Source organism: Rutidosis leptorrhynchoides, chromosome 5, assembly GCF_046630445.1.
Source record: "Rutidosis leptorrhynchoides isolate AG116_Rl617_1_P2 chromosome 5, CSIRO_AGI_Rlap_v1, whole genome shotgun sequence".
In the NCBI taxonomy this organism is placed as follows: domain Eukaryota; kingdom Viridiplantae; phylum Streptophyta; class Magnoliopsida; order Asterales; family Asteraceae; genus Rutidosis; species Rutidosis leptorrhynchoides.
Window position 1 is genome coordinate 403,007,975 of NC_092337.1, and position 27,553 is coordinate 403,035,527.

Genomic DNA, 27,553 nt, shown 5'->3' on the forward strand with positions numbered 1-27,553 from the left:
TAACAAGTTTTAGTTATTTATCCTTCTTAATAACTAAATCACATATTAGTTCTCTATTATATTAATTTTACAATATCTAATTATGTATATGTATAGTTACTTACATGTATATTTCTATTTGCATTTATAGATTCGTGAATCGTCGGAAACAGTTAAAGGTCAATTGAATATATGAAACAGTTCAAAATTTTCGAGACTCAACTTTATAGACTTTGCTTATCGTGTCGAAATCATATAAAGATTCAGGTTTAAATTTGATCGGAAATTCTCGGGTCGTCACAGGTTGCGTGCATAGTCTAACTTGTTTTGTCCATTGAGCTTAATGACACTACTTCGGTTAGCAAAAACCTCACGTGAGGTGTCAGTTGGATAGCCTGCGAAAAAAAGGCTCGACTGGATCATTGTTACCTCTTGGCAAATTTCCCATGTAACATTTAGCTCGGGGTATTTTTCGTGAAGCAGAGAAAGCAATGTGTCAACTGCCCCCAAATAGAGTCCGTAAAACAATATTCTTACGGTTTTCTTGTTGGTATTGGGGATTTTTTCACTAGACATCTGAACTCTTATGGATAAATTTTCATCAATAGTTGGTACAACATATTGATACTTGTGGAATATCTTTGTGGCACCTTGTTCAAGCATCATGTTTGTCAAGAAAATAGTTACTAATTCTGGCACAGGAACTAGCCTTAGCTTCCATGCAAGAACGATTCCAAAACTCCCTGCACCGCCACCACGAATTACCCAAAACAAATCTTCGCCCATTGACTTTCTATTAAGAATATTGTCATTGACATCCATGAATCGAACATCCACAACATTATCTGCAGCAAGACCAAATTTCCTCATCAGATTTCCATAACCACCACCTCCCAAGTACCCACCAACCCCCACCGTAGAACAGATACCGGCTGGAAAATAAAAGGCGTTGGTCTTTTGAGAAATAGCATAGTAGACTTCACCAAGCATAGCGCCACCTTAGGCCCACGCTGTAGTGACTAGAACTTTTCCATGATTATATATTATATGAGATTAATATTTACATGAATAAATGTTTCCAACATGTTAAGCAATCAAACTTGTTAAGACTTGTTTAATTGAAACGGATTTTGTGTTAACATTTGACCACCCAGTTTGTTCGATGATTCACGAACATTATTACTTGTATATGACATGATATTATATATATGAACATATATATATGTTTAAGGGTTAAAGCCAAAAATAGGCTACAAACTTACACAAATGTACCGATGTCGCCCACAAACTCATTTTCGTCCTACTTTCGCCTACAAACTTTCAAAAAGTGTACCAATGTAAACAAAAACTTTCAAAAAGTGTACCAATGTAAACAAAAATGACTTGCTACCGGCTAAACTGGTTAAAAATCAACACGTGTCGTTCGTGGATTGGATCTTAATTATAAAATAAAAATAAAAAAAATAAATAAACAAATTATCAAGTCAAAATTAGTATGTAACAGGTCAAAACTATAAAATGTTGATATTAGCACATTTTTTGAAAGTTTGTACGCGACAGTAGGATGGAAATGAGTTTGTAGGCGACATCGGTACATTTGTGTAAGTTTGTAGCCTATTTTTAGCTTTAACCCTATGTTTAACCTGATAAAATGATAAGTAAGTATCTTATTATGTATATTAACAATGAACCTTATACATAAAATAAGACTACTAACCTAAGAAATTCAAAACGATATCTATACGTAACGATTATCGTTGTAATAACGTCTAAATATTTATATATCATATTAAGATATATTATTACATCATGTTATGATAATAATGTAATAATTTAACATCTCATTAGATATAATAACAATGGGATTAATTACATTTAACGAAATCATTAACTTATAGGTTCCGAAACAACGTGTACATGTAACGACTAACGATGACTTAACGACTCAGTTAAAATGTATATACATGTAGTGTATTAAGATGTATTAGTACACTTTTGAAAGACTTCAAGACATATATCAAAGTACTTCTATTGAGCAAAAATTCTTACAATTACATTCTCATTCATTTTCATCAACAATTCTACTCGTATGCACCCGTATTCATACTCGTACAATACACAGCTCCTAGATGTATATACTATTGGTATATTGTAACGACCCGGATTTTTCTGCTAATATATAGAAGATTAATATTTACATAATTAATGTTTCCAACATGTTAATCAATCAAACCCATTAAGACTTGGTTATTTGAAATGAATTTTATACAAATGTTTGGCTACCCAGTCGGTCAGACGATTCACGAACGTCATAATTTGAAATAATTATATAATGATGTATATATGGATATATATATACTAATGATTTTTTAAAATGATATTTAAGTATCTCATTAAGTATAATAACAATGAGTTATATATATTAGATGAGACTACTAACTTAAAGACTTTGAAACAATATACATATATGTATCGATTATCGACGTATTAACTCTTAAGTTAAAATCAATATATATGTATTGTATTAAGATGTATTAATACACTTTTGAAAGACTTAAATATATATATCAATATACTTATACTCAACAAAGATAGCTATATTCATATTCCCATTCAATTCCATCAAGAATTCTACTTGTATTCATACGGTATTTATACCCGTATCATACCCATCTTCTATACGTATTTACTATTGGTATATACATACCAAATCATTGATCTTAGCAGCCCTTAATCAGTTGTGAGACATGTATAAACATGATGTACACTTGTGGGAACCATGGCATGGAAACTAGTATGACTAAATGCATAAAATTATAAACCATGGAGCCATGTTGTTGCCCCCATTTTGATGCCAACATGTAGGATAAATAACTATCCATTGCATTCCAATTAACTACATCATTTTACTCTCTAAACACATACTCAAACACTCTCTCAAACCTCCATTCAATTCAGCAAGTATTGGTCTCATAATCCAAGTTATAATCATCATAACAAAGCTTGATCAAGAACACTTCAAGAATCATTCCAAGTATACAAGTTTACTTCCAATCTTTCAATCCAACTCCACAACTCTTTAGAATCCATAATCCTACTTTCATATCAGTAGCTTTCCATCTTATAATCAAGGTAATAAACATATTTAAGCTTTGGTTCAATTCATATAATCATAACTATCTTAAATCAAGATAGATTTCTTACTTGAAACTTTTGTTGATTCCATGATTCTACTTCAAGAATTTCAAGCCATCAAAGCTACCTTTGAGCTAACTATTATTTACTATCTTTTCCAGTAGCTTTACCCTAGTAAGTTGAGGTAATATCTTTGTTCAAAATCTCGTTCGATTCATATTCATATAGCTATCTTATTTTGAGTTATAACTAATAACAACATGAACATAGTTTAGATTATTTCTAAACTTGTATGCAAATAAACTTAATCCTTCTAACTTGACTTTTAAAATATTTCAACACATGTATTATAACAGTATGTCAAGCTAACATAAGGATATAAAACTTTTAAACATGAAGAACACCTTAAAATCGAATATACGCCGTCTTAGTCAAACGGGGGTTGTTTTGGGTTTAATTTTAAAAACCTATCTTAAACTTTGAATTAAAAGATTTCCTTTGGTGAAAAATCTTATTTTATATGGATATGAAATATATCCAAAATCCATGGTTAAACTCTAAGTGGAAGTATGTTTTTCAAAAAGGTCATCAAGATGTCGTTCTTATGACGGATATGACTATCTTCTCTTATTTGACACCTAAGCTGTATTTTTGACTATAAACCTATACTTTTTCTGTTAAGATTAATAATTTTGAGTTCGATACGAAACCATGGCAACTCGAATCACTCAAAACGGATTTGTAACGAAGAAAGTATGGGTAAAACAAAATTGGATATTTTTCTTAATTTTTAGCTACGGACATGATTTATAAAAATGGATGCTAACCTTATCCTAGCTAACTTACCTTGTATCCTACATGTATTTATACATGTCTTGTTCCCGAATTTATGGAAATACAATTTATAATAGTCTTGATTAAGTTCTACGACAATATATTATAGTCTTAATAAAGATCGTAAGGCACCATATATATATGACTTGATCACTGTGGATTCGTATACAAAGTTTTGACATATCATTTTGACTTCTTCTATATATATTATTGGAACGAACTATTAGACAACACTGGCAGTAATCTCGAGTTAGCTGTGGGTCGAAGTGGATTCCAAAATATTATATACTTTGAGTTGTGATCGAGCCTGAGACATGTATACAATGGGTCGCGGATTGCTTCAGACAATATACATATTATGTGTCTTATTATATTAAGACAATATATTATAGTGTTAGTGAATTCTAACACAATATACGCATTTATATTTATATATATATTTATACTGTTGGACTATTGGACTATTGGACTATTGGACTATGAACGTTGGACTACTAACAATGGACAATTAAAATTATCACAAGTATCATAAGTATGGAATATTAATTATATATATATATATATATATATATATATATATATATATATATATATATATATATATATATATATATATATATATATATATATATATATATATATATATATATATATATATATATATCTTGACACAAGAATATTATTATTAGGTTCGTGAATTTGTCAAAAGGCCAAGTCTTATCACCATCTATTCGGAAATCATCACAAGTGAGTTATAGTCCCATTTTTACTATCTAAATTATTTTGGGATGAGAATACATGCAAAATTTATAAATGTTTTACAAAATAAGCACAAGTTCATGGAACTACATTCTACGATTCTTTTGTTATACCGGATATCTGTACTTATTATTATTATGCTTGGTAACCTAAGAATTAGTGAAAAACACTAATTGACGCGAATCCTAAAGGTATATCTACGGGCACCAACCACCCCCATTTTCGAATAGTGGAAATGCTTTAGTACTTCGAAGGGTTCTTGTCATACATTTGAATAGTGGAATGTATGATGCCAGATATCTTAAGCGCTCTATGTTATGGTCGGTTACCAGGCGACTCATCGTATGAATGATTTTTGCAGTTGTAATGATCCTGCGCATTTAATTAAATGAAATCTTGTGGCTTATTAAATGTTATGATTATTATATAGAAATTAAACCAATGACTCACCAACATTTTTGTTGACGTTTTAAGCATGTTTATTCTCAGGTGAATATTTAAAACGCTTCCGCTATCGTATGCCAACCCAAGGTCAAGATTTGGAGTCGGCATAATTGTTTATATTGTTTAAACTTGCATTCGGAGTATTTGTTGTAATATATTTGATCATATTGTAATGGGTTGTGTAAAAACTTATTTATTTGAGGAGATTGTCTTTGATAGACAATCTAAATTATGTCATTAAGACCTTTATTCAATCACAAAGGTTATGGTTGTTTTTAAAAATGAATGCAAGATTTGAAAAACGTCTCATATAGAGGTCAAAACCTCGCAAAGAAACCAATTAACATGAAAAATTTATAATTAATATGAACGGGGCACACTGAAATGTCCCGTTCTTATTGATTAAAAACGTTCCATATTAATTGATTTCGTTGCGAGGTTTTGACCTCTATATGAGACGTTTTTCAAAGACTGCATTCATTTTAAAACAAACCATAACCTTTATTTCATCAATAAAGGTTTAAAAAGCTTTACGTAGATTATCAAATAATGATAATCTAAAATATCCTGTTTACACATGACTATTACATAATGGTTTACAATACAAATATGTTACAACGAAATAAGTTTCTTGAATGCAGTTTTTACACAATATCATATAAGCATGGACTCCAAATCTTGTCCTTATTTAAGTATGCGACAGAGGAAGCTCTTAGTATTCACCTGAGAATAAACATGCTTTAAACGTCAACAAAAATGTTGGTGAGTTATAGGTTTAACCTATATATATCAAATCGTAACAATAGACCACAAGATTTCATATTTCAATACACATCCCATACATAGAGATAAAAATCATTCATATGGTGAACACCTGGTAACCGACATTAACAAAATGCATATATAAGAATATCCCCATCATTCCGGGATCCTCCTTCGGACATGATATAAATTTCGAAGTACTAAAGCATCCGGTACTTTGGATGGGGTTTGTTAGGCCCAATAGATCTATCTTTAGGATTCGCGTCAATTAGGGTGTCTATTCCCTAATTCTTAGATTACCAGACTTAATAAAAAGGGGCATATTCGATTTCGATAATTCAACCATAGAATGTAGTTTCAAGTACTTGTGTCTATTTTGTAAATCATTTATAAAACCTGCATGTATTCTCATCCCAAAAATATTAGATTTTAAAAGTGGGACTATAACTCACTTTCACAGATTTTTACTTCGTCGGGAAGTAAGATGTCATAACCCGTCCTTAACCGTAAGAACGTGTTAGATAACGTATGATTTCATTGCGAGGTATTGACCTCTATATGCGACATTTTTAAAAGAAAAAATGCATATATTATACATTACAAACCATGATTCTTATTTTTGATACAAGCTTTGGACGAAATAAAGATGATTATCGTTTAGCGATAATCTTCGACTTACAAACTTTACAAATGATGATAACAACACGATTTCTAGCATATTTTACAACACAAGTTCTTGGATATGCAGTCTTATTTTTGACATAAATATGCGTACGCAAGATCCTGCTCAAATTCAACATAATGCAGCGGAAACTTCTAATTATCACCTGAGAATAAACATGTTTAAAACGTCAACATAAAGTTGGTGAGAGATAGGTTTAGTGCCGGCAGCAATATATATATAGACCACAAGATTTCGTATATAAACAGTTTAATAAAAATATTCTAAGTGGTTGAGCACTTGGTAACCATACTTAACAATTAATCACGTCGCATATTCCCCTTAATATGAAATCTTACTACACTGTACCAAGTGTAGTCACGAAACGAAGTACTGTGCAACCGTTGAATACTGGTCGTCCAGTCCGGCTGGGGTTGTCAAGCTCGATAGATCTATCAACAGGATTCGCGTTTACAATACCGCTGTAAATATTAGTTACCAAGCTACAGGGAAGTATGCCAGTGGTACAACTCAACGTAGAATATATTTTTCAGTTACTTGTGTCCATAACGTAAAACATAAAATACATGAATTCTCATCCCGAAATATTTAGAGTTTAAAAGTGGGACTATATACTCACTTTCGTCTTGAAGATATATATATTTTGACTTGGTCTCCCGGTTGATATCACGAACCTATTCATATATAATATATCAATACCTTTTCTTTTTAAACAACGTCACATATATATTCTTGTTATACTTTTAATACTTTTTATAATTCCTTAGTCCGTAGTTAGCACTTCGTTGTTAGTAATTCAATTTTAATGGTTCATATTTAGATGTTTAATAAACCCCCAACGAAATAAATAAAACCCCCAACGTATATGTATTGGTCGAGATTAATCTTGACCCACGGTACCGGTGTTGTCAAATGACGTGTTGCGTACATAAAGTACCGGTGTTGTCAAATGACGTGTTGCGTACAAACATGGGATCTTATGATTAATCTTCTCGTGTTGTTTACGGGTGATCCTGAACCATATAAAATTGAATTATGAGTACATATATATAAAATATCATGTTATCTTAAAAAGATGTGATTTATTTTAATTTTCTCCAATTAATCCCGAAGTTAAACTAGTCTTGGATAGCCAATTTTGTTTCGGTCATAGTTTCTTCGTTACAACTCCGTTTTCGTTGATTCAACTTGCCATCTCCTTGGATCGAGTTCCTTTTTAAGACTATGAACTGTAAATATCTTAGTTTGTATTCAAAATCACACGGCATAGGTGAAACTTTAGTGGAACTTATGAAGTTAAACCTTTTCCTTTATGTAGGCAACCTTAAATGATTATTTTTCTAAAAATACTTATACTTTGAATTAAATCATGAAATTTTTATGTGTTACCATATTCATAGTAAAAATCATTTTTCCAGAACATAAACCTTCAATTCAAAGTTTAAGATGGTTTTTAATTATCCAACCCAAAACAGCCCCCGGTTACACTCCGACGTCGTAAAAACAGTTTTTAAGGTGTTCTTTGAAAAACCATGTTATACCTTGTTAAATTAGCATATATTTAAGTTATATTACAGGTCTTGAAGTATTTTAAAAGTTAAGTTAGAAGGATCTATTTAGTTTGCAAACAAGTTTGAAAACATTCAAACTATGTTCTTGTTGTTAAAATTGTATACCACAAAATATGATAGCTATATATATATATGAATCGAATAAGGTTATGAACATAGATACTACCTCAAGTTCTTTGGACAAGGTTAATGTAAAAGAGGAGTAAGAACCTAGAACCAAAAGGGTGATGGAATTGGATGAAAGATTGGAAGTAAGTTTGTGTTCTTGGAAGGATTTCTTGAAGTGTTTTTGTAAGGTTTTCTTATGAGATTTAAGTGTTTTTTTGAAGCTAAATGATAGAGAAAATGCTTGGAGATGATCAAGTATGAAGTTAAGAGTATTTTGAGAGAGAAATGGAAGTGTAAGTATGAGAAAATGGGGTGAAGAAATGGTGTGCATGCATAAAAACGTTTTTAGGTTATAAAGGAAAAAAAAGATACCTAACTATGTTTTCTTGCTAAATAATTCATGCTACTTGACAAATGGTTGGTTCCACATGTTTCTTAATCATTTAAGGCTGCTAAGGAGCAGATTTTTATTGGTATATACCAATAGTAAATACATCTAGAAGCTGCGTATGATACGAGTACATATACTCTAGATATACGTATAGAAATTTTGTGAAAAATGGAATGAGGATTCAAATATAGCTATCTTTTGTGAATACACTTATATGGTTTTATGTATTTAAGTTCTTAAAAGTGATTAAATTCATTACTTATACGATATATGTATAAACATTATAGGTCATAAGTATTTAAGTCAAATAACGTTGCGTATGGTTATCGTTTTGAAAACTTAAGTTAGTAGTTTCAAAATATACATATAACTTATTGTTATTAATACAAAATGAGATATTAAAACATTCTTAGATCATGTTAAATATGTATATATACATATATATACACAAACATATAATTATCATATGTTATATAGTTCGTGATATCATCGGTCAAACTAGACGGTCAAACGTTGTGTAAAACTCTTTTCAAAAACATAAATCTCAACAATTTGGATTGCTTATCATGTTGGTAAGGTTTAATTTATGTAAATATTAATCTTACAAGTATAGAATGATCGAAAAAGTGCGGGTCATTACAGTACCTACCCGTTAAATAAATTTCGTCCCGAAATTTTAAAATTGTACCTATTTTGCGTCATCGGGAAACAAGTGTGGATACTTTTGTTTCATTTGATCCTCTCGTTCCCAAGTAAACTCGGGACCCCTTCGAGCATTCCAACGAACCTTAACGATCGGTATGTTGCTCTGCTTGAGCCGTTTAACTTCACGATCCATGATTTCGATTGGTTCTTCGATGAATTGTAGTTTCTCGTCGACATGGATTTCTTCAAGAGGAATGGTGAGGTCTTCCTTTGCAAGACACTTCTTAAGGTTTGAGACGTGAAAGGTATTATGTACTCCGGCGAGTTGTTGCGGTAACTCGAGTCGATAAGCTACCGGTCCAATGCGTTCGATGATCTTGAACGGGCCTACATACCTTGGGTTTAGTTTACCCCTTTTTCCAAAACGTATTACACCTTTCCAAGGTGACACCTTTAACATAACCATGTCACCGATCTGAAACTCTAATGGTTTCCTTCGAACATCGGCGTAGCTCTTTTGGCGACTACGGGCTGTTTTCAATCTCTCCTTGATTTGTACTATCTTCTCAGTCGTTTTGTGTATGATCTCGGGACCAGTTAATTGTCGATCTCCTACTTCATTCCAACAAATAGGAGATCTACACTTCCTTCCGTACAATGCTTCGAATGGCGCAGCTTTAATGCTCGCATGATAACTATTATTATACGAGAATTCTGCTAATGGTAGATATTTATCCCATCCGTTTCCAAAATCGATCACACATGCCCTGAGCATGTCTTCAAGAGTCTGAATCGTTCTTTCACTCTGCCCGTCGGTTTGCGGATGATACGCGGTACTCATATCCAAACGAGTTCCTAGGGCCTCCTGTAGTGATTGCCAGAACTTTGATGTAAATCTACTATCACGATCGGATATAATGGAAATAGGTATTCCATGCCTTGAAACAACTTCCTTTATATACAATCGTAATAGTTTCTCCATTCTATCCGTTTCCTTTATAGGCAAGAAGTGTGCAGACTTGGTGAGACGATCAACAATCACCCAAATGGTGTCGTATCCCCAGGCAGTCTTTGGTAACTTCGTGATGAAATCCATGGTAATACCATCCCATTTCCATTCTGGGATTTCTGGTTGTTGAAGTAACCCTGATGGCATCTGGTGTTCAGCTTTGACTTTGGAACAAGTTAAACATTCTCCAACATATGTTGCAACGTCTGTCTTTAAATTAGGCCACCAATAATGTGTCTTAAGATCTTGGTACATCTTTCCAACTCCAGGATGTATCGAGTATCTTGTCTTATGTGCCTCATTTAATATCAACTTCCTTAATCCACCCAACTTTGGTACCCAAATACGATTTGCAAAATATCGAATTCCATCTTCCCGCATAACGAGTTGCTTCTCATACTTCTTCATTATTTCATTTCCTATATTTTCTTTAGTAAGTGCTTCTCGTTGAACTTCTTTGATTTGTGAGTTGAGATTCATGCGAATTTTTATGTTCATCGCTCGTACTCGAATTGGTTCTCGTTCCTTTATGCTTAAAGCATCGGCCACCACGTTCGCCTTCCCGGGATGATAACGAATTTCACAATCATAGTCGTTTATTAACTCGACCCACCTACGTTGTCTCATGTTCAGCTGTTTCTGATCAAAAATATGTTGAAGGCTTTTATGATCAGTAAACACAGTGCATTTAACCCCATACAAGTAGTGTCTCCATATCTTTAATGCAAACACGACTGCTCCCAGTTCTAGATCATGCGTCGTATAATTCCGCTCGTGAATCTTCAATTGTCGGGATGCGTATGCAATAACTTTCTTTCGTTGCATAAGAACGCAACCAAAACCTTGTCGCGAAGCGTCACAATATATTTCAAAATCATCGTTCCCTTCTGGTAACGATAAAATAGGCGCCGTAGTTAACTTCTTCTTTAGTAATTGAAATGCACTCTCCTGCTCAGAAGTCCATTCATATTTCTTCCCTTTTTGCGTTAACGCTGTCAACGGCTTAGCTATTCGGGAAAAATCTTGAATAAACCTTCTATAATAACCGGCTAAACCCAAAAATTGACGTATCTGCGTTGGTGTCTTAGGAGTCTCCCATTTTTCAATGGCTTCAATTTTTGCTGGATCAACCTGAATTCCTTTGCTACTAACAACGTGGCCAAGAAATTGCACTTCTTTCAACCAGAAAGCACATTTAGAAAATTTAGCATATAGCTGTTCTTTTCTCAACAACTCTAATATCAACCTTAAATGCTGCTCATGCTCTTGCTCACTCTTGGAATAGATAAGAATATCATCAATGAAAACGATAACAAACTTATCTAAATATGGACTACAAACTCGATTCATGAGGTCCATGAATACAGCTGGCGCATTTGTCAACCCAAACGGCATGACCAAAAATTCGTAATGACCATAACGTGTCCGAAAAGCAGTTTTCGGAATGTCCTCTTCTTTGACACGTAATTGATGATAGCCCGACCTTAAGTCAATTTTTGAGTACACACATGATCCTTGGAGTTGATCAAATAAGTCGTCAATTCTCGGTAGTGGATACCGATTCTTGATAGTTAACTTATTTAATTCACGATAATCTATACACATCCTAAAAGATCCATCTTTCTTTTTAACAAATAGAATCGGAGCTCCCCACGGTGAAGTACTTGGTCGTATGAATCCATGATCCAGTAATTCTTTTAACTGACTCTGAAGTTCTTTTAACTCGGACGGTGCAAGTCTATATGGAGCACGAGCCACTGGTGCAGCTCCTGGTACTAAATCTATTTGAAATTCTACAGATCTAAATGGAGGTAATCCCGGCAACTTTTCCGGAAAGACTTCAGGAAAATCTCTTGCCACAGGCACGTCATTGATGCTCTTCACTTTTTCCTTTGTTTCGACTTTATTAACATGTGCTAAGATAGCATAGAACCTTTTCTTCAAGCACTTTTGAGCTTTCAAATAACTAATGAGTTTTAGCTTTGAGTTACCCTTCTCTCCATAAATCATTACTGGCGTTTTATCCTTACGAGGAATGCGAATTGCCTTCTTGGCGCACACAACTTCAGCTCCTATTTTGGACATCCAGTCCATGCCGACTATTACATCAAAACTTCCTAATTCTACGGGTATCAAGTCAATTTTAAACGTTTCTCCGGCTAAATTTATTTTACAATCACGGCAAATTTTATCGACTTTAATTAGTTTACCATTAGCTAACTCAATCATGTACTTAGCATCGAGAGGTAATGATGAACAATTCAATTTAGCGTGAAAGTCTCTACACACGTAACTTCTATCAGCACCAGTATCAAATATAATAGATGCGGATAAGTTATTAATGGTAAACGTACCCGTAACAAGCTCCGGGTCTTCACATGCCTCTTTAGCATTAATAACAAATGCTCTTCCACGTGCAGGTCCGATATTCTTCTCTGGATTCGGGCACTGGCTCTTATAGTGACCTTGTTTTCCACACCCAAAACAAGTAATGGTAGCCAAAGCAGTTCTATTTGCATTGGTGGCAGGAGTCTTGGTACCATTTGTATTTGTAACGAGAGCCCTACAATCTTCAGCAAGATGACCCTTTCGATTACATTTGTTGCATACCACATTACAGTAACCAGAGTGATGTTTGTGGCATCGGTTGCATAAAGGATTTTGTCCTTTATAACCAAAGCTTAAACCACTACCCGTACCTTGCGTGTTTTCTTGTTTCTTAAAAGATTGTTGTTGGTTACCTCGATCATAATTTCCATTCCACTTTCTTTTGTTACCTGATACCTTCACATCAGTATTGGATACTTTCTTATCCATGATGACCTGATCCATTAGCTCGTTTGCCATGGTTATAGCTTCATGAATTGTCTTAGATTTCGATGCTGTAACATTTGCTTTGACCTTTTTGGGCAAACCATCTTTGTACATTTCAATCTTCCGTTCTTCGGTTGGAACCAATTCAGGACATAGCAAAACTAATTCCATGAATCGCTGATTGTAGTTGGTGATTTCAGTACCAATAACCTTCAGACTTCGTAACTCATCTTCCAACTTCCTAACCTCGTTCCTTGGACAATATTCATTGATTAACATTGTTTTGAATTCTTCCCACGGAGTATCATAAGCTACATCTCCTCCTACAGCCTTCACATAATTTTTCCATCACGTGAGTGCACTATCTTGTAAAGTGCACGATGCGTATTTGGTCATGTCCTTTTCAACACAACCACTGATTTTGAACACAGTTTCCATCTTTTCTATCCACCGGGTTAAACCGATCGGTCCTTCTGTTCCACTGAATGATGAGGGCTTGCAAGCTTGAAAAGTTTTGTAAGTGCACCCCACACGAGGATTTGGGTTAACTGCAGCACCTCTTGCAGCCTCGACCCATAACATTCTGTCGTTCACTCGCTGATTGATGAGTTCCTGGATTTCTTGTTCCGTCATTCGGTTCAATCGCGCCATATTCTTCTATAAGAATGAAAAGAAAATAATTATTCACATGGAATATTATAGATGTAGTGTATATTTACAGTACATTATAGCTTATTAATAATATGAACCAGGTATTATTATAAAAGCCTTTTCTTCTTATTAGCGTTTTATAATTATATCTAGGGTAGTACCTACCCGTTAATGTCCATACTTAATAGCTTAGTACAGAATCAATTACTACCATCTAAATAATACTTAACCATGGAAAATTATTGCATTTCACACTTCACTATTTTACATATGCTTATCTTACATCGAACATTAAGCAAACCACACTAATAATATTATACAAAACATTATATGATCCCATGGTTTAATACGGCAGCGCATCGTTTGGTCTATTTTCTAGGACGTTTAGGTTCAAAGAATCGCTTAACGCTTATCCTGGCTGTCTGCCTATATTTTGGCTGTGGGACTGAAGAACTGGATGCCGGGATAGAACGAATAGGAATAGCGGGAATAGGGGTGGTAGTGTCTAGTGGAGTTGGTGCCACATCATCCTTATTAAACTCAGGATTTGAATTTTCTAATTCATTAGCCTTTCGTTTCTTTCCTAGTTCGAACTCTTCTTTTGTAATTTCCTGTATTTCTTCCTCGGGTTCACTTTCCTCCTCGGGTTCACTTTCCTCCTCGGGTTCACTTTCCTCCTCGGGTTCACTTTCCGGGTTCTCTATAGTCGGTTCATCCGGAATTTGTGAGTCTTCCCCAAAGATATTATTTTCGTCATCGGATAGGTTAATGACTGGAACACCATCTGAAGATTCTGGTTCGGAGTCGCTGAATGTGATAACAAGTTTTGAGCCCGACATCTATCACACAACAACTAACCCATTAGTACTACATAATATTTACATATAAATTTTAACCAACAATGATAAGCAATGGTTTTTAAATCAGACCCGGTCAAAGTCCAGACTTACTAATGTATCCTAACGACTTATCAGTTAGACACACTAATGCAAACCTGGTTCGCTAAGACCACCGCTCTGATACCACATGTCATAACCCGTCCTTAACCGTAAGAACGTGTTAGATAACGTATGATTTCATTGCGAGGTATTGACCTCTATATGCGACATTTTTAAAAGAAAAACTGCATATATTATACATTACAAACCATGATTCTTATTTTTGATACAAGCTTTGGACGAAATAAAGATGATTATCGTTTAGCGATAATCTTCGACTTACAAACTTTACAAATGATGATAACAACACAATTTCTAGCATATTTTACAACACAAGTTCTTGGATATGCAGTCTTATTTTTGACACAAATATGCGTACGCAAGATCCTGCTCAAATTCAACATAATGCAGCGGAAACTTCTAATTATCACCTGAGAATAAACATGTTTAAAACGTCAACATAAAGTTGGTGAGATATAGGTTTAGTGCCGGCAGCAATATATATATAGACCACAAGATTTCGTATATAAACAGTTTAATAAAAATATTCTAAGTGGTTGAGCACTTGGTAACCATACTTAACAATTAATCACGTCGCATATTCCCTTTAATATGAAATCTTACTACACTGTACCAAGTGTAGTCACGAAACGAAGTACTGTGCAACCGTTGAATACTGGTCGTCCAGTCCGGCTGGGGTTGTCAAGCCCGATAGATCTATCAACAGGATTCGCGTTTACAATACCGCTGTAAATATTAGTTACCAAGCTACAGGGAAGTATGCCAGTGGTACAACTCAACGTAGAATATATTTTTCAGTTACTTGTGTCCATAACGTAAAACATAAAATACATGTATTCTCATCCCGAAATATTTAGAGTTTAAAAGTGGGACTATATACTCACTTTCGTCTTGAAGATATATATATTTTGACTTGGTCTCCCGGTTGATATCACGAACCTATCCATATATAATATATCAATACCTTTTCTTTTTAAACAACGTCACATATATATTCTTGTTATACTTTTAATACTTTTTATAATTCCTTAGTCCGTAGTTAGCAGTTCGTTGTTAGTAATTCAATTTTAATGGTTCATATTTAGATGTTTAATAAACCCCCAACGAAATAAATAAAACCCCCAACGTATATGTATTGGTCGAGATTAATCTTGACCCACGGTACCGGTGTTGTCAAATGACGTGTTGCGTACATAAAGTACCGGTGTTGTCAAATGACGTGTTGCGTACAAACATGGGATCTTATGATTAATCTTCTCGTGTTGTTTACGGGTGATCCTGAACCATATAAAATTGAATTATGAGTACATATATATAAAATATCATGTTATCTTAAAAAGATGTGATTTATTTTAATTTTCTCCAATTAATCCCGAAGTTAAACTAGTCTTGGATAGCCAATTTTGTTTCGGTCATAGTTTCTTCGTTACAACTCCGTTTTCGTTGATTCAACTTGCCATCTCCTTGGATCGAGTTCCTCTTTAAGACTATGAACTGTAAATATCTTAGTTTGTATTCAAAATCACACGGCATAGGTGAAACTTTAGTGGAACTTATGAAGTTAAACCTTTTCCTTTATGTAGGCAACCTTAAATGATTATTTTTCTAAAAATACTTATACTTTGAATTAAATCATGAAATTTTTATGTGTTACCATATTCATAGTAAAAATCATTTTTCCAGAACATAAACCTTCAATTCAAAGTTTAAGATGGTTTTTAATTATCCAACCCAAAACAGCCCCCGGTTACACTCCGACGTCGTAAAAACAGTTTTTAAGGTGTTCTTTGAAAAACCATGTTATACCTTGTTAAATTAGCATATATTTAAGTTATATTACAGGTCTTGAAGTATTTTAAAAGTTAAGTTAGAAGGATCTATTTAGTTTGCAAACAAGTTTGAAAACATTCAAACTATGTTCTTGTTGTTAAAATTGTATACCACAAAATATGATAGCTATATATATATATGAATCGAATAAGGTTATGAACATAGATACTACCTCAAGTTCCTTGGACAAGGTTTCTGTAAAAGAGGAGTAAGAACCTAGAACCAAAAGGGTGATGGAATTGGATGAAAGATTGGAAGTAAGTTTGTGTTCTTGGAAGGATTTCTTGAAGTGTTTTTGTAAGGTTTTCTTATGAGATTTAAGTGTTGTTTTTGAAGCTAAATGATAGAGAAAATGCTTGGAGATGATCAAGTATGAAGTTAAGAGTATTTTGAGAGAGAAATGGAAGTGTAAGTATGAGAAAATGGGGTGAAGAAATGGTGTGCATGCATAAAAACGTTTTTAGGTTATAAAGAAAAAAAAAGATACCTAACTTTGTTTTCTTGCTAAATAATTCATGCTACTTGACAAATGGTTGGTTCCACATGTTTCTTAATCATTTAAGGCTGCTAAGGAGCAGATTTTTATTGTTATATACCAATAGTAAATACATCTAGAAGCTGCGTATGATACGAGTACATATACTCTAGATATACGTATAGAAATTTTGTGAAAAATGGAATGAGGATTCAAATATAGCTATCTTTTGTGAATACACTTATATGGTTTTATGTATTTAAGTTCTTAAAAGTGATTAAATTCATTACTTATACGATATATGTATAAACATTATAGGTCATAAGTATTTAAGTCAAATAACGTTGCGTATGGTTATCGTTTTGAAAACTTAAGTTAGTAGTTTCAAAATATACATATAACTTATTGTTATTAATACAAAATGAGATATTAAAACATTCTTAGATCATGTTAAATATGTATATATACATATATATACACAAACATATAATTATCATATGTTATATAGTTCGTGATATCATCGGTCAAACTAGACGGTCAAACGTTGTGTAAAACTCTTTTCAAAAACATAAATCTCAACAATTTGGATTGCTTATCATGTTGGTAAGGTTTAATTTATGTAAATATTAATCTTACAAGTATAGAATGATCGAAAAAGTGCGGGTCATTACATAAGACTTGGCCACTGGTTGATTCATGAACCTATAACAATATATACATATATATCAAAGTATGTTCAAAATATATTTACAACACTTTTAATATATTTTGATGTTTTAAGTTTATTAAGTCAGTTGTCCTCGTTAGTAACCTACAACTAGTTGTCCACAGTTTGATGTACAGAAATAAATCAATAAATATTATCTTGAATCAATCCACGACCCAGTGTATATGTATCTCAGTATTGATCACAACTCAAACTATATATATTTTGGAATCAACCTCAACCCTGTATAGCTAACTCCAACATTCACATATAGAGTGTCTATGGTTGTTCCGAAATATATATAGATGTGTCGACATGATAGGTCGAAACATTGTATACGTGTCTATGGTATCTCAAGATTACATAATATACAATAAAAGTTGATTAAGTTATGGTTGGAATAGATTTGTTACCAATTATCACGTAGCTAAAATGAGAAAAATCATCCAATCTTGTTTTACCCATAACTTCTTCATTTTAAATCCGTTTTGAGTGAATCAAATTGCTATGGTTTCATATTGAACTCTATTTTATGTATCTAAACAGAAAAAGTATAGGTTTATAGTCAGAAAAATAAGTTACAAGTCATTTTTATAAAGGTAGTCATTTCAGTCGAAAAAACGACGTCTAGATGACCATTTTAGAAAACATACTTCCACTTTGAGTTTAACCATAATTTTTAGATATAGTTTCATGTTCATAATAAAAATAATTTTCCCAGAATAACAACTTTTAAATCAAAGTTTATCATAGTTTTTAATTAACTAACCCAAAACAGCCCGCGGTGTTACTACGACGGCGTAAATCCGGTTTTACGGTGTTTTTCGGGTTTCCAGGTTTTAAATCATTAAGTTAGCATATCATATAGATATAGAACATTTGTTTAGTTGATTTTAAAAGTCAAGTTAGAAGGATTAACTTTTATTTGCGAACAAGTTTAGAATTAACTAAACTATGTTCTAGTGATTACAAGTTTAAACCTTCGAATAAGATAGCTTTATATATATGAATCGAATGATGTTATGAACATCATTACTACCTCAAGTTCCTTGGATAAACCTACTGGAAATGAAAAAAATAGATCTAGCTTCAAAGGATCCTTGGATGGCTTGAAAGTTCTTGAAGCAGAATCATGACACGAAAACAATTTCAAGTAAGATTTCCACTCGAAATAAGATTGTTATAGTTATAGAAATTGAATTAAAGTTTGAATATGATTATTACCTTGTATTAGAAAGATAACCTACTGTAAGTAACAAAGGTTTCTTGATCTTGGATGATTACTTGGAATGGATTTAGAAAACTTGGAAGTAAACTTGCAATCTTGGAAGTATTTTTGATTTTATGAAACTAGAACTTTTGGAATTTATGAAGAACACTTAGAACTTGAAGATAGAACTTGAGAGAGATCAATTAGATGAAGAAAATTGAAGAATGAAAGTGTTTGTAGGTGTTTTTGGTCGTTGGTGTATGGATTAGATATAAAGGATATGTAATTTTGTTTTCATGTAAATAAGTCATGAATGATTACTCACATTTTTGTAATTTTATGAGATATTTCATGCTATTTGCCAAATGATGGTTCCCACATATGTTAGGTGAGTCACATGGGCTGCTAAGAGCTGATCATTGGAGTGTATATACTAATATTACATACATCTAAAAGCTGTGTATTGTACGAGTACGAATACGGGTGCATACGAGTAGAATTGTTGATGAAACTGAACGAGGATGTAATTGTAAGTATTTTTGTTAAGTAGAAGTATTTTGATAAGTGTATGGAAGTCTTTCAAAAGTGTATAAATACATATTAAAACACTACATGTATATACATTTTAACTGAGTCGTTAAGTCATCGTTAGTCGTTACATGTAAGTGTTGTTTTGAAACCTTTAGGTTAACGATCTTGTTAAATGTTGTTAACCCAATGTTTATAATATCAAATGAGATTTTAAATTATTATATTATCATGATATTATGATATATAATATATCTTAGTATGATATATATACAGTTAAATGTCGTTACAACGATAATCGTTACATATATGTCTCGTTTCGAAATCATTAAGTTAGTAGTCTTATTTTTACATATGTATTTCATTGTTAATACACTTAATAATACATTTACTTATAATTTAACATAATTAACCAAGTGTATCAATATCTTAATATGATTCATATGTACCTAGTAAGACGTTGTTATAACGATAATCGTTATATATATATCGTTTTCGAGTTTCTTAAATTAATAGTCTCATTTTTATGTATATAACTCATTGTTAAAATACCTAATGAGATACATACTCATAATAAAATCATGTTAACTATATATATAACCATATATATGTCATCGTATAGTTTTTACAAGTTTTAACGTTCGTGAATCACCGGTCAACTTGTGTGGTGAATTGTCTATATGAAACCTATTTCAATTAATCAAGTCTTAACAAGTTTGATTGCTTAACATGTTGGAAACATTTAATCATGTAAATATCAATCTCAATTAATATATATAAACATGGAAAAGTTCGGGTCACTACAGTACCTACCCGTTAAATAAATTTTGTCCCGAAATTTTAAGCTGTTAAAGGTGTTGACGAATCTTCTGGAAATAGATGCGGGTATTTCTTCTTCATTTGATCTTCATGCTCCCAGGTGAACTCGTGTCCTCTACGAGCATTCCATCGAACCTTAACAATTGGTATCTTGTTTTGCTTAAGTCTTTTAACCTCACGATCCATTATTTCGACGGGTTCTTCGATGAATTGAAGTTTTTCGTTGATTTGGATTTCATCTAACGGAATAGTGAGATCTTCTTTAGCAAAACATTTCTTCAAATTTGAGACTTGGAAAGTGTTATGTACAGCCACGAGTTGTTGAGGTAACTCAAGTCGGTAAGCTACTGGTCCGACACGATCAATAATCTTGAATGGTCCAATATACCTTGGATTTAATTTCCCTCGTTTACCAAATCGAACAACGCCTTTCCAAGGTGCAACTTTAAGCATGACCATCTCTCCAATTTCAAATTCTATATCTTTTCTTTTAATGCCAGCGTAGCTCTTTTGTCGACTTTGGGCGGTTTTCAACCGTTGTTGAATTTGGATGATCTTTTCGGTAGTTTCTTGTATTATCTCCGGACCCGTAATCTGTCTATCCCACACTTCACTCCAACAAATCGGAGACCTACACTTTCTACCATAAAGTGCTTCAAACGGCACCATCTCAATGCTTGAATGGTAGCTGTTGTTGTAGGGAAATTCTGCTAACGGTAGATGTCGATCCCAACTGTTTCCGAAATCAATAACACATGCTCGTAGCATGTCTTCAAGTGTTTGTATCGTCCTTTCGCTCTGCCCATCAGTTTGTGGATGATAGGCAGTACTCATGTCTAGACGAGTCCCTAATGCTTGCTGTAATGTCTGCCAGAATCTTGAAATAAATCTGCCATCCCTATCAGAGATAATAGAGATTGGTATTCCATGTCTGGAGATGACTTCCTTCAAATACAGTCGTGCTAACTTCTCCATCTTGTCATCTTCTCTTATTGGCAGAAAGTGTGCTGATTTGGTGAGACGATCAACTATTACCCAAATAGTATCAAAACCACTTGCAGTCCTTGGCAATTTAGTGATGAAATCCATGGTAATATTTTCCCATTTCCATTCCGGGATTTTGGGTTGTTGAAGTAGACCTGATGGTTTCTGATGCTCAGCTTTGACCTTAGAATACGTCAAACATTCTCCTACGTATTTAGCAACATCGGCTTTCATACCCGTCCACCAAAAATGTTTCTTGAGATCCTTGTACATCTTCCCCGTTCCAGGATGTATTGAGTATCTGGTTTTATGAGCTTCTCTAAGTACCATTTCTCTCATATCTCCAAATTTTGGTACCCAAATTCTTTCAGCCCTATACCGGGTTCCGTCTTCCCGAATATTAAGATACTTCTCCGATCCTTTGGGTATTTCATCCTTTAAATTTCCCTCTTTTAAAACTCCTTGTTGCGCCTCCTTTATTTGAGTAGTAAGGTTATTATGAATCATTATACTCATAGATTTTACTCGAATGGGTTCTCTGTCCTTCCTGCTCAAGGCATCGGCTACCACATTTGCCTTCCCCGGGTGGTAACGAATCTCAAAGTCGTAATCATTCAACAATTCAATCTACCTACGCTGCCTCATATTCAGTTGTTTCTGATTAAATATGTGTTGAAGACTTTTGTGCTCGTGAATCTTCAATTGTCTAGACGCATAAGCAATCACCTTCGTCCGTTGCATTAATACACAACCGAGACCTTGCTTTGATGCGTCACAATAAATCACAAAATCGTCATTCCCTTCAGGCAATGACAATATAGGTGCCGTAGTTAGCTTTTTCTTCAATAACTGAAACGCTTTCTCTTGTTCATCATTCCATTCAAATTTCTTCCCTTTATGCGTTAATGCAGTCAAGGGTTTTGCTATTCTGGAAAAGTCTTGGATGAACCTTCTGTAGTAACCAGCTAGTCCTAAAAACTGGCATATGTGTTCGAAGTTTTCGGGGTTTCCCACTTTTCAACAGTTTCTATCTTTGCCGGATCCACCTTAATACCTTCTTTGTTCACTATGTGACCGAGGAATTGAACTTCTTCCAACCAAAATACACACTTTGAAAACTTAGCGTACAATTCTTCCTTCCTCAATACTTCTAACACCTTTCTCAAATGTTCACCGTGTTCTTCGTCATTCTTTGAGTAAATAAGTATGTCATCAATGAAAACAATGACAAACTTGTCAAGGTATGGTCCACACACTCGGTTCATAAGGTCCATGAACACAGCTGGTGCATTAGTTAAACCAAACGGCATGACCATAAACTCGTAATGACCGTAACGTGTTCTGAAAGCAGTCTTTGGAATATCATCTTCTTTCTCCCGCATTTGATGATACCCGGAACGTAAGTCAATATTTGAATAAACAGACGAGCCTTGTAGTTGATCAAATAAGTCATCGATTCTCGGTAGTGGGTAGCGGTTGTTGATGGTAAGTTTGTTCAACTCTCGATAGTCGATACACAACCTGAATGTACCATCTTTGTTCTTGACAAACAAAACAGGAGCTCCCCACGGTGATGTGCTTGGTCGAATAAAACCACGCTCTAAAAGTTCTTGTAATTGGCTTTGCAGTTCTTTCATCTCGCTGGGTGCGAGTCTGTAAGGAGTACGAGCTATTGGTGCAGCTCCTGGTACAAGATCTATTTGAAATTCAACGGATCGATGTGGGGGTAATCCCGGTAATTCTTTCGAAAATACAACGGGAAATTCTTTTGCAACGGGAACATCATTGATGCTCTTTTCTTCAGTTTGTACTTTCTTGACGTGTGCTAGAACAGCATAGCAACCTTTTCTTATTAGTTTTTGTGCCTTCAAATTACTAATAAGATGTAGCTTCATGTTGCCCTTTTCTCCGTACACCATTAAGGGTTTTCCTTTTTCTCGTATAATGCGAATTGCATTTTTGTAACAAACGATCTCTGCTTTCACTTCTTTCAACCAATCCATACCGATTATCACATCAAAACTCCCTAACTCTACTGGTATCAAATCAATCTTAAATGTTTCGCTAACCAGTTTAATTTCTCGATTCCGACATATATTATCTGCTGAAATTAATTTACCATTTGCTAATTCGAGTAAAAATTTACTATCCAAAGGCGTCAATGGACAACTTAATTTAGCACAAAAATCTCTACTCATATAGCTTCTATCCGCAACCGAATCAAATAAAACGTAAGCAGATTTATTGTCAATAAGAAACGTACCCGTAACAAGCTCCGGGTCTTCCTGTGCCTCTGCCGCATTAATATTGAAAACTCTTCCGCGGCCTTGTCCATTCGTGTTCTCCTGGTTCGGACAATTTCTAATAATGTGGCCCGGTTTTCCACATTTATAACAAACTACATTGGCATAACTTGCTCCGACACTACTTGCTCCGCCATTACTCGTTCCGACACCATTTGTTCCTTTCGTTCTATTAACCCCTGGTCCGTAGACCTCACACTTTGTTGCGCTATGACCATTTCTTTTACACTTGTTGCAAAATCTGGTGCAGAACCCCGAGTGATACTTTTCACACCTTTGGCATAGCTGCTTCTGATTGTTGTTGTTGTTGTTGCGGTTATTATTGTTGTTGGGATGATTGTTATAGTTGCCGTTTTTGTTGTTGTTGCTGTTGTTGTTGTTGGGCCGTTTATTGTAATTGTGATTGATGTTGCGATTGTTGGGATAATTGTTGCGATTATTGTTGTAATTGCTGTTGTTGTTGTATTGGTGATTCTTATCACCGTTTTCCTCCCACTTTCTTTTGACTTGCTTCACATTGGCCTCTTCAGCAGTCTATTCTTTAATTCTTTCTTCAATCTGGTTCACTAGTTTGTGAGCCATTCTACATGCCTGTTGTATGGAGGTGGGCTCGTGTGAACTTATATCTTCTTGGATTCTTTCCGGTAATCCTTTCACAAACGCGTCGATCTTCTCTTCCTCATCTTCGAACGCTCCCGGACACAATAGGCACAATTCTGTGAATCGTCTTTTGTACGTGGTAATATCAAATCCTTGGGTTCGTAACCCTCTAAGTTCTGTCTTGAGCTTATTGACCTCGGTTCTGGGACGGTACTTCTCGTTCATCAAGTTCTTGAATGCTGACCACGGTAGTGCGTACGCATCGTCTTGTCCCACTTGCTCTAGATAGGTATTCCACCATGTTAACGCAGAACCTGTGAAGGTATGCGTAGCGTACTTCACTTTGTCCTCTTCAGTACACTTACTTATGGCAAACACCGATTCGACCTTCTCGATCCACCGTTTCAATCTGATCGGTCCTTCGGTTCCATCAAATTCCAAAGGTTTGCAGGCAGTGAATTCTTTGTAGGTGCATCCTACATGATTTCCTGTACTGCTAGATCCAAGGTTATTGTTGGTATGTAGCGCAGCCTGTACTGCGGCTATGTTTGAAGCTATAAAAGTACGGAATTCCTCTTCATTCATATTCACGGTGTGTCGAGTAGTCGGTGCCATTTCCTTCAAAATAGTCAAATGGAACAAGTTAATCATACAGAATATTAAGAGTAGTTAATAGTATTTCGTAGCATAATATGAACTCATTTATAAAAGCTTTTTCTTCATATTAGCGTTTTATAAGTTTAAATTCGGGTAGTACCTACCCGTTAAGTTCATACTTAGTAGCTAATATACAATTCAACTACTACAATTCTATATGAAAAACTGATTATAATAATATTTCACGTTCAAACTTTTACACAATATTTTACAAACTTACAATACCGCTTATTTTACATATAGCATGAAATATAGCACACAATAAATTTGATACAAGATGGTTGTGAAGATAATTCTAGCTAGTACACAAGTCGTTCAGCAAAGGCAAAAAAGAAACGTAATTCATACGTCCAGAAACAAGTCATGCATTCTGGTTTTACTAGGACTACTTCCCATCCTTGGTCTTGTGGAACATGAAATGTCCCGTTCTTATTGATTAAAAACGTTCCATATTAATTGATTTCGTTGCGAGGTTTTGACCTCTATATGAGACGTTTTTCAAAGACTGCATTCCTTTTTAAAACAAACCATAACCTTTATTTCATAAATAAAGGTTTAAAAAGCTTTACGTAGATTATCAAATAATGATAATCTAAAATATCCTGTTTACACACGACCATTACATAATGGTTTACAATACAAATATGTTACATCGAAATCAGTTTCTTGAATGCAGTTTTTACACAATATCATACAAACATGGACTCCAAATCTTGTCCTTATTTTAGTATGCAACAGCGGAAGCTCTTAATATTCACCTGAGAATAAACATACTTTAAACGTCAACAAAAATGTTGGTGAGTTATAGGTTTAACCTATATATATCAAATCGTAACAATAGACCACAAGATTTCATATTTCAATACACATCCCATACATAGAGATAAAAATCATTCATATGGTGAACACCTGGTAACCGACAATAACAAGATGCATATATAAGAATATCCCCATCATTCCGGGACACCCTTCGGATATGATATAAATTTCGAAGTACTAAAGCATCCGGTACTTTGGATGGGGTTTGTTAGGCCCAATAGATCTATCTTTAGGATTCGCGTCAATTAGGGTGTCTGTTCCCTAATTCTTAGATTACCAGACTTAATAAAAAGGGGCATATTCGATTTCGATAATTCAACCATAGAATGTAGTTTCACGTACTTGTGTCTATTTTGTAAATCATTTATAAAACCTGCATGTATTCTCATCCCAAAAATATTAGATTTTAAAAGTGGGACTATAACTCACTTTCACAGATTTTTACTTCGTCGGGAAGTAAGACTTGGCCACTGGTTGATTCACGAACCTATAACAATATATACATATATATCAAAGTATGTTCAAAATATATTTACAACACTTTTAATATATTTTGATGTTTTAAGTTTATTAAGTCAGCTGTCCTCGTTAGTAACCTACAACTAGTTGTCCACAGTTAGATGTACAGAAATAAATCGATAAATATTATCTTGAATCAATCCACGACCCAGTGTATACGTATCTCAGTATTGATCATAACTCAAACTATATATATTTTGGAATCAACCTCAACCCTGTATAGCTAACTCCAACATTCACATATAGAGTGTCTATGGTTGTTCCGAAATATATATAGATGTGTCGACATGATAGGTCGAAACATTGTATACGTGTCTATGGTATCTCAAGATTACATAATATATAATACAAGTTGATTAAGTTATGGTTGGAATAGATTTGTTACCAATTTTCACGTAGCTAAAATGAGAAAAATTATCCAATCTTGTTTTACCCATAACTTCTTCATTTTAAATCCGTTTTGAGTGAATCAAATTGCTATGGTTTCATATTGAACTCTATTTTATGAATCTAAACAGAAAAAGTATAGGTTTATAGTCGGAAAAATAAGTTACAAGTCGTTTTTGTAAAGGTAGTCATTTCAGTCGAAAGAACGACGTCTAGATGACCATTTTAGAAAACATACTTCCACTTTGAGTTTAACCATAATTTTTGGATATAGTTTCATGTTCATAATAAAAATCATTTTCTCAGAATAACAACTTTTAAATCAAAGTTTATCATAGTTTTTAATTAACTAACCCAAAACAGCCCGCGGTGTTACTACGACGGCGTAAATCCGGTTTTACGGTGTTTTTCGTGTTTCCAGGTTTTAAATCATTAAGTTAGCATATCATATAGATATAGAACATGTGTTTAGTTGATTTTAAAAGTCAAGTTAGAAGGATTAACTTTTGTTTGCGAACAAGTTTAGAATTAACTAAACTATGTTCTAGTGATTACAAGTTTAAACCTTCGAATAAGATAGCTTTATATGTATGAATCGAATGATGTTATGAACATCATTACTACCTTAAGTTCCTTGGATAAACCTACTGGAAAAGAGAAAAATGGATCTAGCTTCAATGGATCCTTGGATGGCTCGAAGTTCTTGAAGCAGAATCATGACACGAAAACAAGTTCAAGTAAGATCATCACTTGAAATAAGATTGTTATAGTTATAGAAATTGAACCAAAGTTTGAATATGATTATTACCTTGTATTAGAATGATAACCTTCTGTAAGAAACAAAGATTTCTTGAGGTTGGATGATCACCTTACAAGATTGGAAGTGAGCTAGCAAACTTGAAAGTATTCTTGATTTTATGAAACTAGAACTTATAGAATTTATGAAGAACACTTAGAACTTGAAGATAGAACT

The 27,553-nt window shown here is 33.9% G+C and overlaps 1 protein-coding gene across 1 annotated transcript in view; it reads right to left on the bottom strand.

Moving 5' to 3' along the window:
• Positions 1 to 276: 276 nt before the first annotated feature.
• Positions 277 to 27,553, bottom strand: part of LOC139849894 (tetrahydroberberine oxidase-like) — a 153,286-nt gene continuing 126,009 nt past the window's right edge. The window contains exon 3 of the mRNA XM_071839509.1: positions 277 to 977. Coding sequence (XP_071695610.1) covers positions 277 to 977 — 701 coding nt within the window. The remainder of the gene's footprint in view (positions 978 to 27,553) is intronic.